We start from the raw sequence: 13,384 nt of genomic DNA, 5'->3' as shown, positions 1-13,384 counted from the left end.
TCGAGTACAGTATATACATATGAGATGAGTAATGTAGGGTATGTGAACATTATATTAAGTGGCATTGTTTAAAGTGGCTAGTGATATATTTTTTTTTACATCAATTTCCATTATTAAAGTGGCTGGAGTTGAGTCGGTATGTTGGCAGCAACCACTCAATGTTAGTGGTGGCTGTTTAACAGTCTGATGGCCTTGAGATATAAGCTGTTTTTCAGTCTCTCGGTCCCTGCTTTGATGCACCTGTACTGACCTCGCCTTCTGGATGATAGCGGGGTTAACAGGCAGTGGCTCAGGTTGTTGTTGTCCTTGATGATCTTTATGGCCTTCCTGTGACATCGGGTGGTGTAGGTGTCCTGGAGGGCAAGTAGTTTGCCACCGGTGATGCGTTGTGCAGGCCTCACTAACCTCTGGAGAGCCTTACGGTTGTGGGCGGAGCAGTTGCCGTACCAGGCGGTGATACAGCAAGACAGGATGCTCTCGATTGTGCATCTGTAAACGTTTGTAAGTGCTTTTGGTGGCAAGCCGAATTTCTTCAGTTTCCTGAGGTTGAAGAGGCGCTGCTGCGTGGCCACACCTTCGTGGGTGAACAGGGAGTACATTCCAGTCTGAGCTCTACGGACAATTCCTTCGACCTCATGGCTAAGTTTTTGCTCTGACAACTGTGGAACCTTATATAGACAGGTGTGTGCCTTTCCAAATCATGTTCAATCAACTGAATTTACCACAGGTGGACTCCAATCAAGTTGTAGACACATCTGATCAATGGAAACAGGATGCACCTGAGCTCAATTTCGAGTCTCCTAGCAAAGGGTCTGAATACTTATGTAAATAAGGTATTTCTGTTTAAATTTAGAAAAAATTGCTTTGGCCTTATGGGGTATTGTGTGTAGATTGATGAGGATTTTTTTTTTAAATCTATTTTAGAATAAGGCTGTAACGTACATTATTTGGGGAAAAGTCAAGGATCTTAATACATTCCGAATGCACTATAGAACGTAGTTCTAACTTTCCACGTCATACACTTTCTCTTCTCATGACCTTAGTTGACCTTGAGACAGGCCTGATGCCTCACCAAGAAGGGTTGCCCACTGTGCCCTATTAACACCAGGTTGGTCCATAGTATTGTGCCTTGGGGGGCTCCAGCCTCTGGGTAATAATCGGGGTAACACCCCAGACAGGCACGGGGATGGAGGAAAACATCCAGCCCTGATTTCCTGGCATCTTGTATCACTGTGCCATCTCTCCATGTCTGTAGCAATCTCCCTCTCCACGGGGGGGCAGCTGTGGAGAAAGATGAGTGATGGAGGATAGAGAGATCTGGGTGCCTGTCCTTGCTGGGTCCTGGCACTTTGTCTTCAAAGGCATTTGGTTACGCAGAGGTTTGCATTCTGGGCCCTGTTCAGACAAAACATGAACCAAGTCTGTCTAGGTTAGACATAACAACACTTTGTTGTGCTGTGAGAATGCACAATTGGATTAATTTTAAACCAAGTGTACTGTGTGAGATAAAAAAGTCAACCGGATATCATTTTCAACATGTAACACAAGGAGAATTGTTGTGTTGCCTCACCCGAAAGCAACTATATACCTGTTTTGATTGACTATGGCCTTGATCTTAATCCACATGGTGAAGGGAGACGGAGGGTTAATGTGCCTTAAGGATTTTGTTTCAATCAGTTGAAAACATATACCATGTTATCTCCTTATTAACCTCCATAACTGTTTGACGTATAGAAAGGCAGGAACGCTCCAGTCCTCCAGTCTTATATGAGTAAATCTTCAGTGTTTAACAAGGATTGCTGTTGGTGGTAATGATTTCTCTATAAGCACCGTGCAATATGTATAATTAAGTGACACATTTCAGTCAATTTGGATGGACAGACATTTCAGGGGTTTTCATTACCATGCCAATTCCCTGTGCATTACTGAATATTACGGGGGAAGAATGGGCTGGATGAGATCAAACCAAATCAAATCAAACCTTATTTGCCACATGAGCATAATAAAACAAGTGCAGACTTTACCGTGAAATGCTTTCTTACAAGCCCTTAACCAACAGTGCAGCTCAAGAAGAAGAAAATATTTACCAAGTAGGCTAAAATAAAAGTAATAATAAAAAGTAACACAATAAGAATAACGATAACGAGGCTATATACAGGGGACATCGGTACCAAGTCAGTGTACAGGCTAGTTGAGGTAATCTGTACACGTACAGTCGAAATCGGAAGTTTACCTACACCTTAGCCAAATACATTAAAACTCAGTTTTTCACAATTCCTGACATTTAATCCTTAAAAAAATTCCTAGTTTTCAGTCAGTTAGGACCACCACTTTATTTTAAGAATGTGAAATGTCAGAATAATAGTAGAGAGAATGATTTATTTCAGATTTTATTTATTTCATCACATTCCCAGTGGGTCAGAACTTTACAAATCAAATGTATTTATATAGCCTTTCGTACATCAGCTGATATCTCAAAGTGCTGTACAGAAACCCAGCCTGAAACCCCAACAGCAAGCAATGCAGGTGTTGAAGCACGTACATACACTCAATTGGTATTTGCTAGCATTGCCTTTAAATTGTTTAACTTGGATCAAACGTTTCGGGTAGCCTTCCACAAACTTCCCACAATAAGTTGGGTGAATTTTGGCCCATTCCTCCTGACAGAGTTGGTGTAACTGAGTCAGGTTTGTAGGCCTCCTTGCTCACACATGCTTTTTCAATTCTGCCCACACATTTTTTATAGGATTGAGGTCAGGGCTTTTTGATGGCCACTCCAATACCTTGACTTTGTTGTCCTTAAGCCATTTTGCCACAACTTTGGAAGTATGCTTGGGATCATTGTCCATTTGGAAGACCCATTTGAGACCAAGCTTTAACTTCCTGACTGATGTCTTGAGATGTTGCTTCAATATATCCACATAATTCCCTCCCTCATGATGCCATCTATTTTGTGAAGTGCACCAGTCCCTCCTGCAGCAAAGCACCCCCACAGCATGATTCTGCCACCCCCGTGCTTCACCGTTGGGATAGTGTTCTTCGGCTTGCAAGCCTCCCCCTTTTTCCTCCAAACATAACGATGGTCATTATGGCCAAACAGTTATATTTTTGTTTCATCAGACCAGAGGACATTTCTCCAAAAAGTACGATCTTTGTCCCCATGTGCAGTTGCAAACCGTAGTCTGGCTTTTTTTTATGCCAGTTTTGAAGCAGTGGCTTCTTCCTTGCTGAGCGGCCTTTCAGGTTATGTCGATATAGGACTCGTTTTACTGTGGATATAGATACTTTTGTACCTGTTTCCTCCAGCATCTTCATAAGGTCCTTTGCTGTTGTTGTGGGATTGATTTGCACTTTTTGCACCAAAGTACGTTCATCTCTAGGAGACAGAACGTGTCTCCTTCCTGAGTGGTGTGATGGCTGCGTGGTCCCATGGTGTTTATACTTGTGTATTATTGTTTGTACAGATGAACGTGGTTACCTTCAGGTGTTTGGAAATTGCTCCCAAGGATGAAACAGACTTGTGGAGGTCTACAACTTGGCTGATTGGCTGATTTCTTTTGAATGTCCCATGATGTCAAGCAAAGGGGCACTGAGTTTGAAGCTAGGCCTTGAAATACACCCACAGGTGCACCTCCAATTTACTAAATTAATGTAAATTCGCCTATCAGAAGCTTCTAAAGCCATGACATTGTCTGGAGTTTTCCAAGCTGTTTAAAGGCACAGTCAACTTAGTGTATGTATACCTCTGACCCACTGGAATTGTGATACAGTGAATTATAAGTGAAATAATCTGTCTGTAAACAATTGTTGGAAAAAGGAAAAATTACTATGGTGTTGAACGCTGAGCTGTAGTCAATGAACAGCATTCTCACATAGGTGTTCCTTTTGTCCGGGTGAGAAAGGGCAGTGTGGAGTGCGAGATTGTGTCATCTGTGGATCTGTTGGGGCAGTATGTGAATTGGAGTGGGTCTAGGGTGTCTGGGAGGATACTGTTGATGTGAGCCATGACCAGCCTTTCAAAGCACTTCATGGCTACTGACGTGAGTGCCACGGGGCGGTAATAATTTATACAGGTTACCTTCGCTTCCTTGGGTACAGGGACTATGGTGGTCTGCTTGAAACCTGTAGGTATTACAGTCTCGGTCAGGGAGAGGTTGAAAATGTCAGTGAAGACACTTGACAGTTGGGCCGCGCATGCTTTGAGTACACATCCTGGTAATCTGTCTGGCCCAGCGGCTTTGTGAATGTTGACCTGTTTAAAGGTTTTGTTCACATCAGCTACCGAGAGCGTTATCACACAGTCATCCAGAACAGCTGGTGCTCTTGTGCATGCTTCAGTGTTGCTTGCCCCGAAGCAAGCATAAAAGGCATTTAGCTCGTCTGGTAGGCTCAGGTCACTGGGCAGCTCGCCATTGAATGAATCCCGGAACATATTCCAGTCTGCTAGAAAAACAGGTCTGTAGTGTAGCAGGAATCTGACCACTTCTTTATTGAGTGAGTCACTGGTACTTCCTGCTTTAGTTTTTGCTTGTAAGCAGGAATCAGGAGGTTAGAATTATGGTCAGATTTGCCAAATGGAGGGCGGGGGAGAGCTTTGTGTGCATCTCTGTGTATGGAGTAAAGGTGGTCTACCTCAAGAGAGCAATACCTCGAGACTTCTTTAATATTAGACATTGTGCACCAGCTGTTATTGACAAAAAAACACACAACCCCACCCCTCGTCTTACCAGAGGGAGCGTCTCTGTTCTGCCGGTGCATGGAAAATTCCGCCAGCTCTATATTGTCCGTTTCTTCGTTCAGCCACTTCTCGGTGAAACACAAGATGTTGCAGTTTGCACATTGGCAAGAAGAATGGAAGGCATTGGGAGTTTACTCGCTTGCCTCCGGATTCTCAGAAGGATCCCCGATCTGCGTCCCCTTTTCCGGCATCTTCACGCAAAAGGCGTGAATTTGGGCCTTTTCCAGTGAAAGCAGGATATCCTTCACGTCGGACTCGTTAAAGGTAAACGTTTCTTCCAGTCCGCGGTGAGTAACCGCTTTTCTGATGTACAGAAGTTGTTTTTGGTCATAAGAGATGGTAGCAGCAATATTATGTAAGTAATAAGTAAACAAGTAAGTCATGCAAAAAAAGTAACAAAATTGCACAATTGGTTTGGAGGATGTAAAACGTCAGCCATGGTCTTCGGCGCCATCTAAATGTGTTAGGCGTTTGTTGGTTTGTGTGAGAGAGTGAAGCAACTCATTTCCAAACCATCTGCCCTCTCTGAAATTACACAATGCAACAATGTAGGTATACAGTGGACTTTTATAAAATTACAATTTATCCTCTTCTGATTGCGAGTACAGTGGCGTTCTGTATTACCTGAGCAACGCCCCTTACTGCGAGTCATCATAAACGCCAATCTACAGCCTGATTGTTGTTGACTGCAGTCCCCGGCCCCATGTCATACGGCTGCTCCACAGAGGCTGGCAGGGCAGGGGAGGGCGGGGCGGGGTAAGGGAGGAAGGGAGGGGTTAGAGCCAGATCACTCTCTAGGAGGGATGGGAGGCGACAGTCGGCTCCCCAAGCCCAGCCCATTTGTCAGTTTATGTGAATTAGTGTCAAGTACAAGTGCAGTCAGAGCGAATGACCTGAGTGGGACGTCAAACCCACTGTGGACACAGTGCCTCCTCTCCTCCCTCCCTCCCTCATCCACCCGTCCCTCATTCAGTACAGAATTTACTGAAAAAGGACGTGTTTTATCCAGGGGAGAGGGCAGAGTGAAATTCCCTGACATTTCCATAGGCTTCTGTTTATCCCCCAGCCCCGACGGACTGGTGCAGCCCAAAATCCACTTTAACATCTTAATAGGAAAGTGTGTTAACGCACGTCTTTACCTCCCTCTTTGACAAGAGCGAATTAGGTGTCAAAAGGATTTCTGCTGACTTTAATTGAATCTGCCCAGCGCGGAAAAGGAAATCTGAATTTAAAATAACCTATTAGGCTTATCAAGTAATGTTTGGCAGGTAGCACTGTGACTGTGGCATTCTCTTCCCCTTTCCCTCCCCCACCAGTAAGTTGTTTATGAGGTGAGTTGGGTGAGGAGGGGGGGGGGGGGCGTGTTCCACAACAGCATGGGCTTCTCTCACTCTTCGTTATCCTATAATAAGTTGTGGCCTGCCAGTTTAGTTTTTTGAGCTCCCACAGGAAAAGCCTTGAGCTGGGATTTAGGCTAGAGATGAGTGCGAGAGATTGCAGTGTGTACCTATGAGGGATGGGCTGATGGATTCCACGCGAGTCAATTGCAAAGAGGATGGTTGTTCATTTTTCCCTCCTTTTCTCCATTCCCTCTAGCCTTCCTATCTTTCCGAGATAGCTCTTTGGAGGAGATGCACCTGTTAACATAAATAAGTCTGGAGTTAAACACCCGGAATGACAAAATGGAACCTGTGAGTCTTTTGATATACAGTATATGGGAATGTAACTGTGATATGTAGCATAGGCAATGGTGGAAAGAATACACTATTCTCATATTACTTGAGTAAAAGTCTAAAAGTATTTGGTTTTAAATATACTTAAGTATCAAAATTAAAGGTAGCTGCTAAAATATACTTAAGTATCAAAAGTAAAAGTAAGAATAATTGTAAATTACTTATATTAAGCAAACCAGATGGCACTATTTTTATTTACGGATAGCCAGGGTCACACTACAACAATCAGACATAATTTAAAAACAAAGCATTTGTGTTTAGTGAGTCCGCCAGATCAGAGGCAGTAGGGATGACCAGGGATGTTGTCTTTATAAGTGTGTGAATTGGACCATTTTCTTTCCTGCTGAGCATTCAAAATGTAATGAGTACTTTTGGGTGTCAGGGAAAATGTATGAGGTAAAAAGTACATACTTTTCTTTAGGAATCTAGTGAAGTAAAAGTAGTCAAATATCAATAGGTAAGTACAGATACCCCAAAACACTACTTAAGTAGTACTGTAAAGTATTTTTACTTCAGTACTTTACACCACTGACCATAGGCTATTATCAAAGGACAACTAGTTTCTCACTTATACAAATGTATAACCTCTCAATGAATCTGAAACTTTTCCCTCTCACTGACATTAGGCCTTGTCAAAGCACCCGGCCTCCTATCTATTCTCTCCCCCAAACTTTATCATTTCCTAGCAGAGTGTGAGCTATTGATGAAAGATTTTGCTCCTCCTTTGCACTGTGAAGAACCAATCAAGTCCACAAACCGCCATTAACTTTTGGTTGTCATGGATCCCTACTCTTGATCAATAACCTTCACATATCATTACAGCTTGGAGCCTCTAAGGCAAGCTCCTTGTTCTTCAGGCCAAGCTGGTGTAAATCTTTCTTAGAAATTGCCTGGGATCCGCACTTTTTAGTCATTGCAGGCGCTAAATGTATTGCTCTGACTCGAGACAAGGCAGGGGCCAGATTTATTTGAACAGTGGTGCTTGCTCTGGTATATTGAAGTTGAGAACCGCCTGTATCACTTCATAAATCATGTTTAAATGCTCTACTATCTTCTGCTGTTCAGTTAAATGACCAACCACAGTAGAGTTATGCATCCCCTCACTATAAATTGGATAACATACTATGTGTAATGCACATTAACTCAATTTTTTTACTGCTCCTCTTTAATTACTTCTTACTTTTATCTCTTATTCTGATCCATATTTTTTGAAACTGTACTGTCGATTAGGAGCTTGTGAGAAAGCATTTCACTGTAACCTGTTGTATTTGCGCATGTGACTAATACGATTTGATTTGAAATGCGGTTTGTATAGTGATTCTCTGAAGACAGTCATTTTGCCTAACAAATCAAACTCAAGCCACATTCTGGCCATTTTATACGATTCAGTCAATTTGATATTTAGTTTCATTACAGTGGAAGCTGCAATATAAAATGTAAATTGAACTTGAATCACATTGTGTTTTAGAAAGATCATCATGGCATTTATTTGTTTCATTTCATAAATGTTTTGATAATTCTCATTTTGCGGAGGGGTGTAATGGTACACGTATTTGTACGGAACTGTTCGGTACATGAACCTCGGTTCGGTCCGCACTGTAAACCCAAATTAATACATAAAAATAGATATATACAAAATTAAAACACTAGGTCTATAGGCAATGCTTTTACTGCTTTGTAGGCCTCTTGATTAAATATAAACTAACATTTTTTTTTTTTTTTCAGGCCATTCGGTAGAGCCTGTACACTAGAGCCTGTACACATTGTAATCAAAATTAAAATCTTAATTGGAGCATTTCAAACTGTCCTTTAGTGAGGCGCAGCTGGGAACTAGTTCTGTACGATGGCGAGTGGTGGGGTTGACAAACCAGAATTGGAGGATCTCCTATCATCGTTTAAATCTCCCGTTTGGGAACATTTGTCTTCCCAGTAGATTACAACGGCGATGGACAGAGAGAGCCACTGCTCAACGAGAATAGCCAATGCAAATGTTGACACATTTACGCTGACATCACCCCAATATTCCTTCCACCGGAGCAAGACTGAAACGCAAAAAGACAACAAAACAACTTAATCTCCCCTCTACATTCAAGCAGCCCTTTTGCAGTTTATTTTGACTGGGTCAAATAAATGAAAGAGTGATGGGTATGTTTATAGCCATGGATTCTCGGTGGTTGAGAAGGATACGGGGTTTCAGCATCTCATGAAAAGTACTTGAGCCACGTTACGAACTTTGCCCTCTCGCACCCTTCTCAGCAAACCGATGGTGCCCACTGTACCCTGTATTGCGCTTACTACAGATGACTGGACCTCCAGGGCTACAGAGAGCTACTTAACACTGACAGCCCATCACATTACCCCGGAGTGGTAAATGAGAAGTACCGTGCTATATTAACCCTTTATGAGAGTCACAGAAGTGTGGATATTTTTGTCTTTGTAAGAAAACATTATAGCATAGTCCTTCCTATACAATGTCTGAGCCATGTTTATATTGCAATTTATTTTAGTGTTGTTGTTGAGTAATCATGGGTTTTCATTTAAGAAAATACAAAGTGTTGGTATTCATGATTGTGCTCTCATCAGGTATTATATGACTCATGATCATAGATGGAATCATGATGTACCAACACTTTGTATTTTCTTAAATAAATACAAATGAACTACAGTGACTGTTGGCATTTAACCGCAATACGTACCAAACCGTGGGCTTGGTGAACCGTTACACCCCTACATCCAACTTGTAATATCGGCCCTTATTCTCCAACTCCAAAGGCTGGAGTAGCTGACAATATACTATAGGTGATGTATGTAATCATAATTTTTTGGAGATCTCTTATCCACCAAAGTTGACGTGATGTCTTCCCTTTGGCATGCACTGTTAGTGGATTCTGTAAAAGGTGTTTCTGTTACTGTGCTTACAGATTCTAGAGCTGGAGAGGGAGCACCGAGAGCGGTCGACCATGCGGTCATCGGAGGAGTGGTGGCTGTGGTTGTCTTTGCCATGCTCTGTCTACTCATCATTTTGGGACGGTACTTTGCAAGACACAAAGGTATGTGACGAAGCCTTTTGTTTTCTATCTAGAAGCACCTCTGTGTAATCTCAAGGTTAAACATTTTAAAAGAGCACAGACACACTATAATTTTATGATTTATTTTACTCAGTGTCATACTAGTATTGTCCTGGGCAATCAGAAAACCACTTCCCTCTCCCCCCAAACTCTGTTTTAGAAATTCTACCATACCTCCTGAGCCCCATCTTATTTTCTCTCTGTTATGGCTACTGTACATTTGAAGGGGTTTTCTTTGGAGTGCAGCCAATGGTTTGGTTTTGATTCCAAATTACTCCTTGCCCTTCTCCATTCAGTCTGGGCTATCGCCTTTATTATCAGTCCCAAAACTGTTGGGATGTGAATAATCCCTGTCGGAAATTAAGTTTGAAGTGGATTGCTCATTCACACGCGTTCGTTGAACTTGACAAGGTTCATTTGGAGGCATGAGCTGAGCTGAAGCTGAATCTTGAGCATCCCTTGGTTTGGCTTGTTTCATGGAAATCAAATAATAGATTTTCATGTGTAAATCTTGAATGCCAACCATGGAATGCCAACAGAGGGGTTTGCAGTGGCAAATAAAGAATTTACCTACCAGAATTAAAAACCTAGTACCTGATGTATAATTTTGAAGCTACAGTTTCCATTAGAGTTTGTGTAAACGTGCCAAAGGCATACATTTTATGAGATTATACAGTCGTGGCCAAAAGTTTTGAGAATGACACAAATATTAATTTCCACAAAGTTTGCTGCTTCAGTGTCTTTAGATATTTTTGTCAGATGTTACTATGGAATACTGAAGTATAATTACAAGCATTTCATGAGTATCAAAGGGTTTTATTGACAATTACATGAAATTGATGCAAAAGAGTCAATATTTTCAGTGTTGAGCCTTCTTTTTCAAGAACTCTGCAATCCGCCCTGGCATGCTGTCAGACCTTCTTGCATAATCAATGCTTGGAGTTTGTCAGAATTTGTGTGTTTTTGTTTGTCCACCCGCCTCTTGAGGATTGACCACACGTTCTCAATGGGATTAAGGTGGTCTGGGGAGTTTCCTGGCCATGGACCCAAAATATCAATGTTTTGTTACCCGAGCCACTTAGTTAACACTCTTGCCTTATGGTAAGATGCTCCATCATGCTGGAAAAGGCATTGTTCGTCACCAAACTGTTCCTGGATGGTTGTGAGAAGTTGCTCTCGGAGGATGTGTTGGTACCATTCTTTATTCATGGCTGTGTCCTTAGGCAAAATTGTGAGCCCACTCCCTTGGCTGAGAAGCAATCCCACACATGAATGGTCTCAAGATGCTTTACTGTTGGCATGACACAGCGCTCACCTTGTCTTCTCCAGACAAGCTTTTTTCCGAATGCCCTAAACAATCGGAAAGGGGATTCATCAGAGAAAATGACTTTACCCCAGTCCTCAGCAGTCCAATCCCTGTATCTTTTGCAGAATATCAGTCTATCCCTGATGTTTTTCTTGGAGAGAAGTGGCTTCTTTGCTGCCCTTCTTGACACCAGGCCATCCTCCAAAAGTATTCGCCTCACTGTGCGTGCAGATGCACTCACACCTGCCTGCTGCCATTCCTGAGCAAGCTCTGTACTGGTGGTGCCCCGATCCCGCAGCTGAATCAACTTTAGGAGACTGTCCTGGCGCTTGCTGGACTTTCTTGGGCGCCCCGAAGCCTTCTTCACAACAATTGAACCGCTCACCTTGAAGTTCTTGATGATCAAATAAATGGTAGATTTAGGTGCAATCTTACTGGCAGCAATATCCTTTTTGTGCAAAGCAATGATGACGGCACGTGTTTCTTTGCAGGTAACCATGGTTGACAGAGGAAGAACAATGATTCCAAGCACCACCCTCCTTTTGAAGCTTCCAGTCTGTTATTCAAACTCAATCAGAGTGATCTCCAGCCTTGTTCTCGTCAACACTCACACCTGTGTTAACAAGCGAATCCCTGACATGATGTCAGCTGGTCCTTTTGTGGCAGGGCTGAAATGCATTGGAAATGTTTCTGGAGGATTCAGTTCATTTGCATGGCAAAGAGGGACTTTGCAATTCATCTGATCACTCTTCATAACATTCTGGAGTATATGCAAATTGCCATCATACAAACTGAGGCAGCAGACTTTGTGAAAATTTATATTTGTGTAATTCTCAAAACTTTTGGCCACAACTGTATATTTTACAGTTAACCAGATGGGTCGTTTTGGTTCGATGATTTGCTTGTTAATGTCAAGGAAAAGTATGAGTAGGCATTCATGAGCTTAGGAATGAAGTGTCCATTTTGATCAATTTGTTAATTCCTTATCTTTTCCCCCCTTCAGGTACCTACTTCACGCATGAAGCTAAAGGAGCCGACGATGCAGCAGATGCAGACACAGCCATTATCAACGCAGAGGGGGGCCACAACAATTCGGACGAGAAAAAGGAGTACTACATATAGAAATCACAGGGCCCCAATACTGTCCCCTGTAGGACACCATACTGTCTTTGGGTGAGGGGTGCTTGGGGTTTAAGTATGGTTGGGTAGGGGGGTAGGATGGGTTGGTTTTAGTGGTGATTGCCAGGGATTGAACAATGTATAGTCCAGTCTGTGCAGCTGAAGAGGAACAGTTTTGTGTGTATAAGGTGGAAAGATAGGGAAGGGAGAGTAGGTTTTGGTTAAGGGTGGGTGGGCGGGTGGGTAGGGAGGGAGGGGGGTTTGGGGTTTGCCAGATGTTGCCAGAAATCACTGTAGAGCTTCACCATTTGACACCTCCCAAAACTGCTGGTACGAATTTTGTTTAGTTCAACCATTTGCAGAAAATTCTGTGCCTTGTTCTGAATTTATTTTTTATTCATTCTTCTTTTTTTTCCCCGTCAACATGCCGTTGCTCCTCACCGTCCCCTCTTTCGCTCTCTCCATTATGATTGTGATGTTGGCTTTCCTATGAGTGTTGAATTACACAGTGGCTCTGTTCATCTCTCCCACTGTGTTCGCACACACGTTCTCTTCTGCATACCAAAACCTCAAAAGAACCCTATTTCCACTATACTGTGAGCAGGCCTAGTCTCAAGCCACTACCTTTCTTTTTTTCCAACCTTTTGATAACTCCAAAACACATCCAACGCTTTACGTATCATCTTCGAAAAATGTACATGAGGAAAATATCATTACACATAAATAACATTACCCCCCCTCTTTAAAACACACACACAGAAATATAATCTAAAGGAAGACAGTGGAGGACAGTTGGTCTCAAACTGTCCTTGTTTTCATTTTATCTGAGCCAATTCCTATTCACTGTGGATGACTTGTATTCTTTCCTCTCTCTTCAATTTGTTTTTCTTATTAGATATGCCAGCACATTTAAAACATTGGTACTATTTGGAATAAGCAAAGTGGAAGGCACATTATTTCACCCTCGCTATGCTGAACTTAAAAGCATTTTCAATTCACTATTTTTACCTTTTATTCTCTGTACAATGATGTTTTTGTTCTGTTCCAATGAATGGAACTGCAATTCGCCTGCAGGCATTTCATGTTTTATGATGACATTTTGGGGTTTTACATCGTCTCTCTCATTCAGAAATATTTTTGACAAACAACAAAACATTTAAAAAATAATTTGTTTTTAATGGTTTCTTTGGTGGTGTATACTCACCCTTTGTCTTTCAATCAAGCTGCCTCACTTTAGCCAAGCTGTAATAAAGTTGGTGTAACAAAAAAGGTAACACTGATAGGATTCATTTCAATGAGAAATGACCGGAAGACATCTCCAAACTAATAAATGAATGTTGACTGTCAAAGGTGAATATCCTCATTATAATACATATATCAATCTACTGTAGGTTGTGAGGTACTAAATGCAATCAACATT

At 42.1% G+C, this 13,384-nt stretch overlaps 1 protein-coding gene across 6 annotated transcripts in view; it reads left to right on the top strand.

The window, feature by feature from the left end:
• Nucleotides 1-12,189, top strand: part of LOC110534869 (cell adhesion molecule 1) — a 502,917-nt gene extending 490,728 nt beyond the window's left edge. For all 6 annotated transcript variants that reach the window (XM_036989934.1, XM_036989933.1, XM_036989932.1 and 3 more), the window contains 2 exons: nucleotides 9,393-9,521; nucleotides 11,849-12,189. In XM_036989934.1, coding sequence (XP_036845829.1) covers nucleotides 9,393-9,521; nucleotides 11,849-11,967 — 248 coding nt within the window. In that variant the 3' untranslated portion in view covers nucleotides 11,968-12,189. The remainder of the gene's footprint in view (nucleotides 1-9,392; nucleotides 9,522-11,848) is intronic.
• The last annotated feature ends 1,195 nt before the right edge of the window (nucleotides 12,190-13,384 follow it).

This window comes from Oncorhynchus mykiss, chromosome 10, assembly GCF_013265735.2.
Source record: "Oncorhynchus mykiss isolate Arlee chromosome 10, USDA_OmykA_1.1, whole genome shotgun sequence".
NCBI classification, from domain to species: domain Eukaryota; kingdom Metazoa; phylum Chordata; class Actinopteri; order Salmoniformes; family Salmonidae; genus Oncorhynchus; species Oncorhynchus mykiss.
Note: the sequence above shows the minus strand (reverse complement) of the source record. Positions and strands in the feature narration are given on the sequence as shown.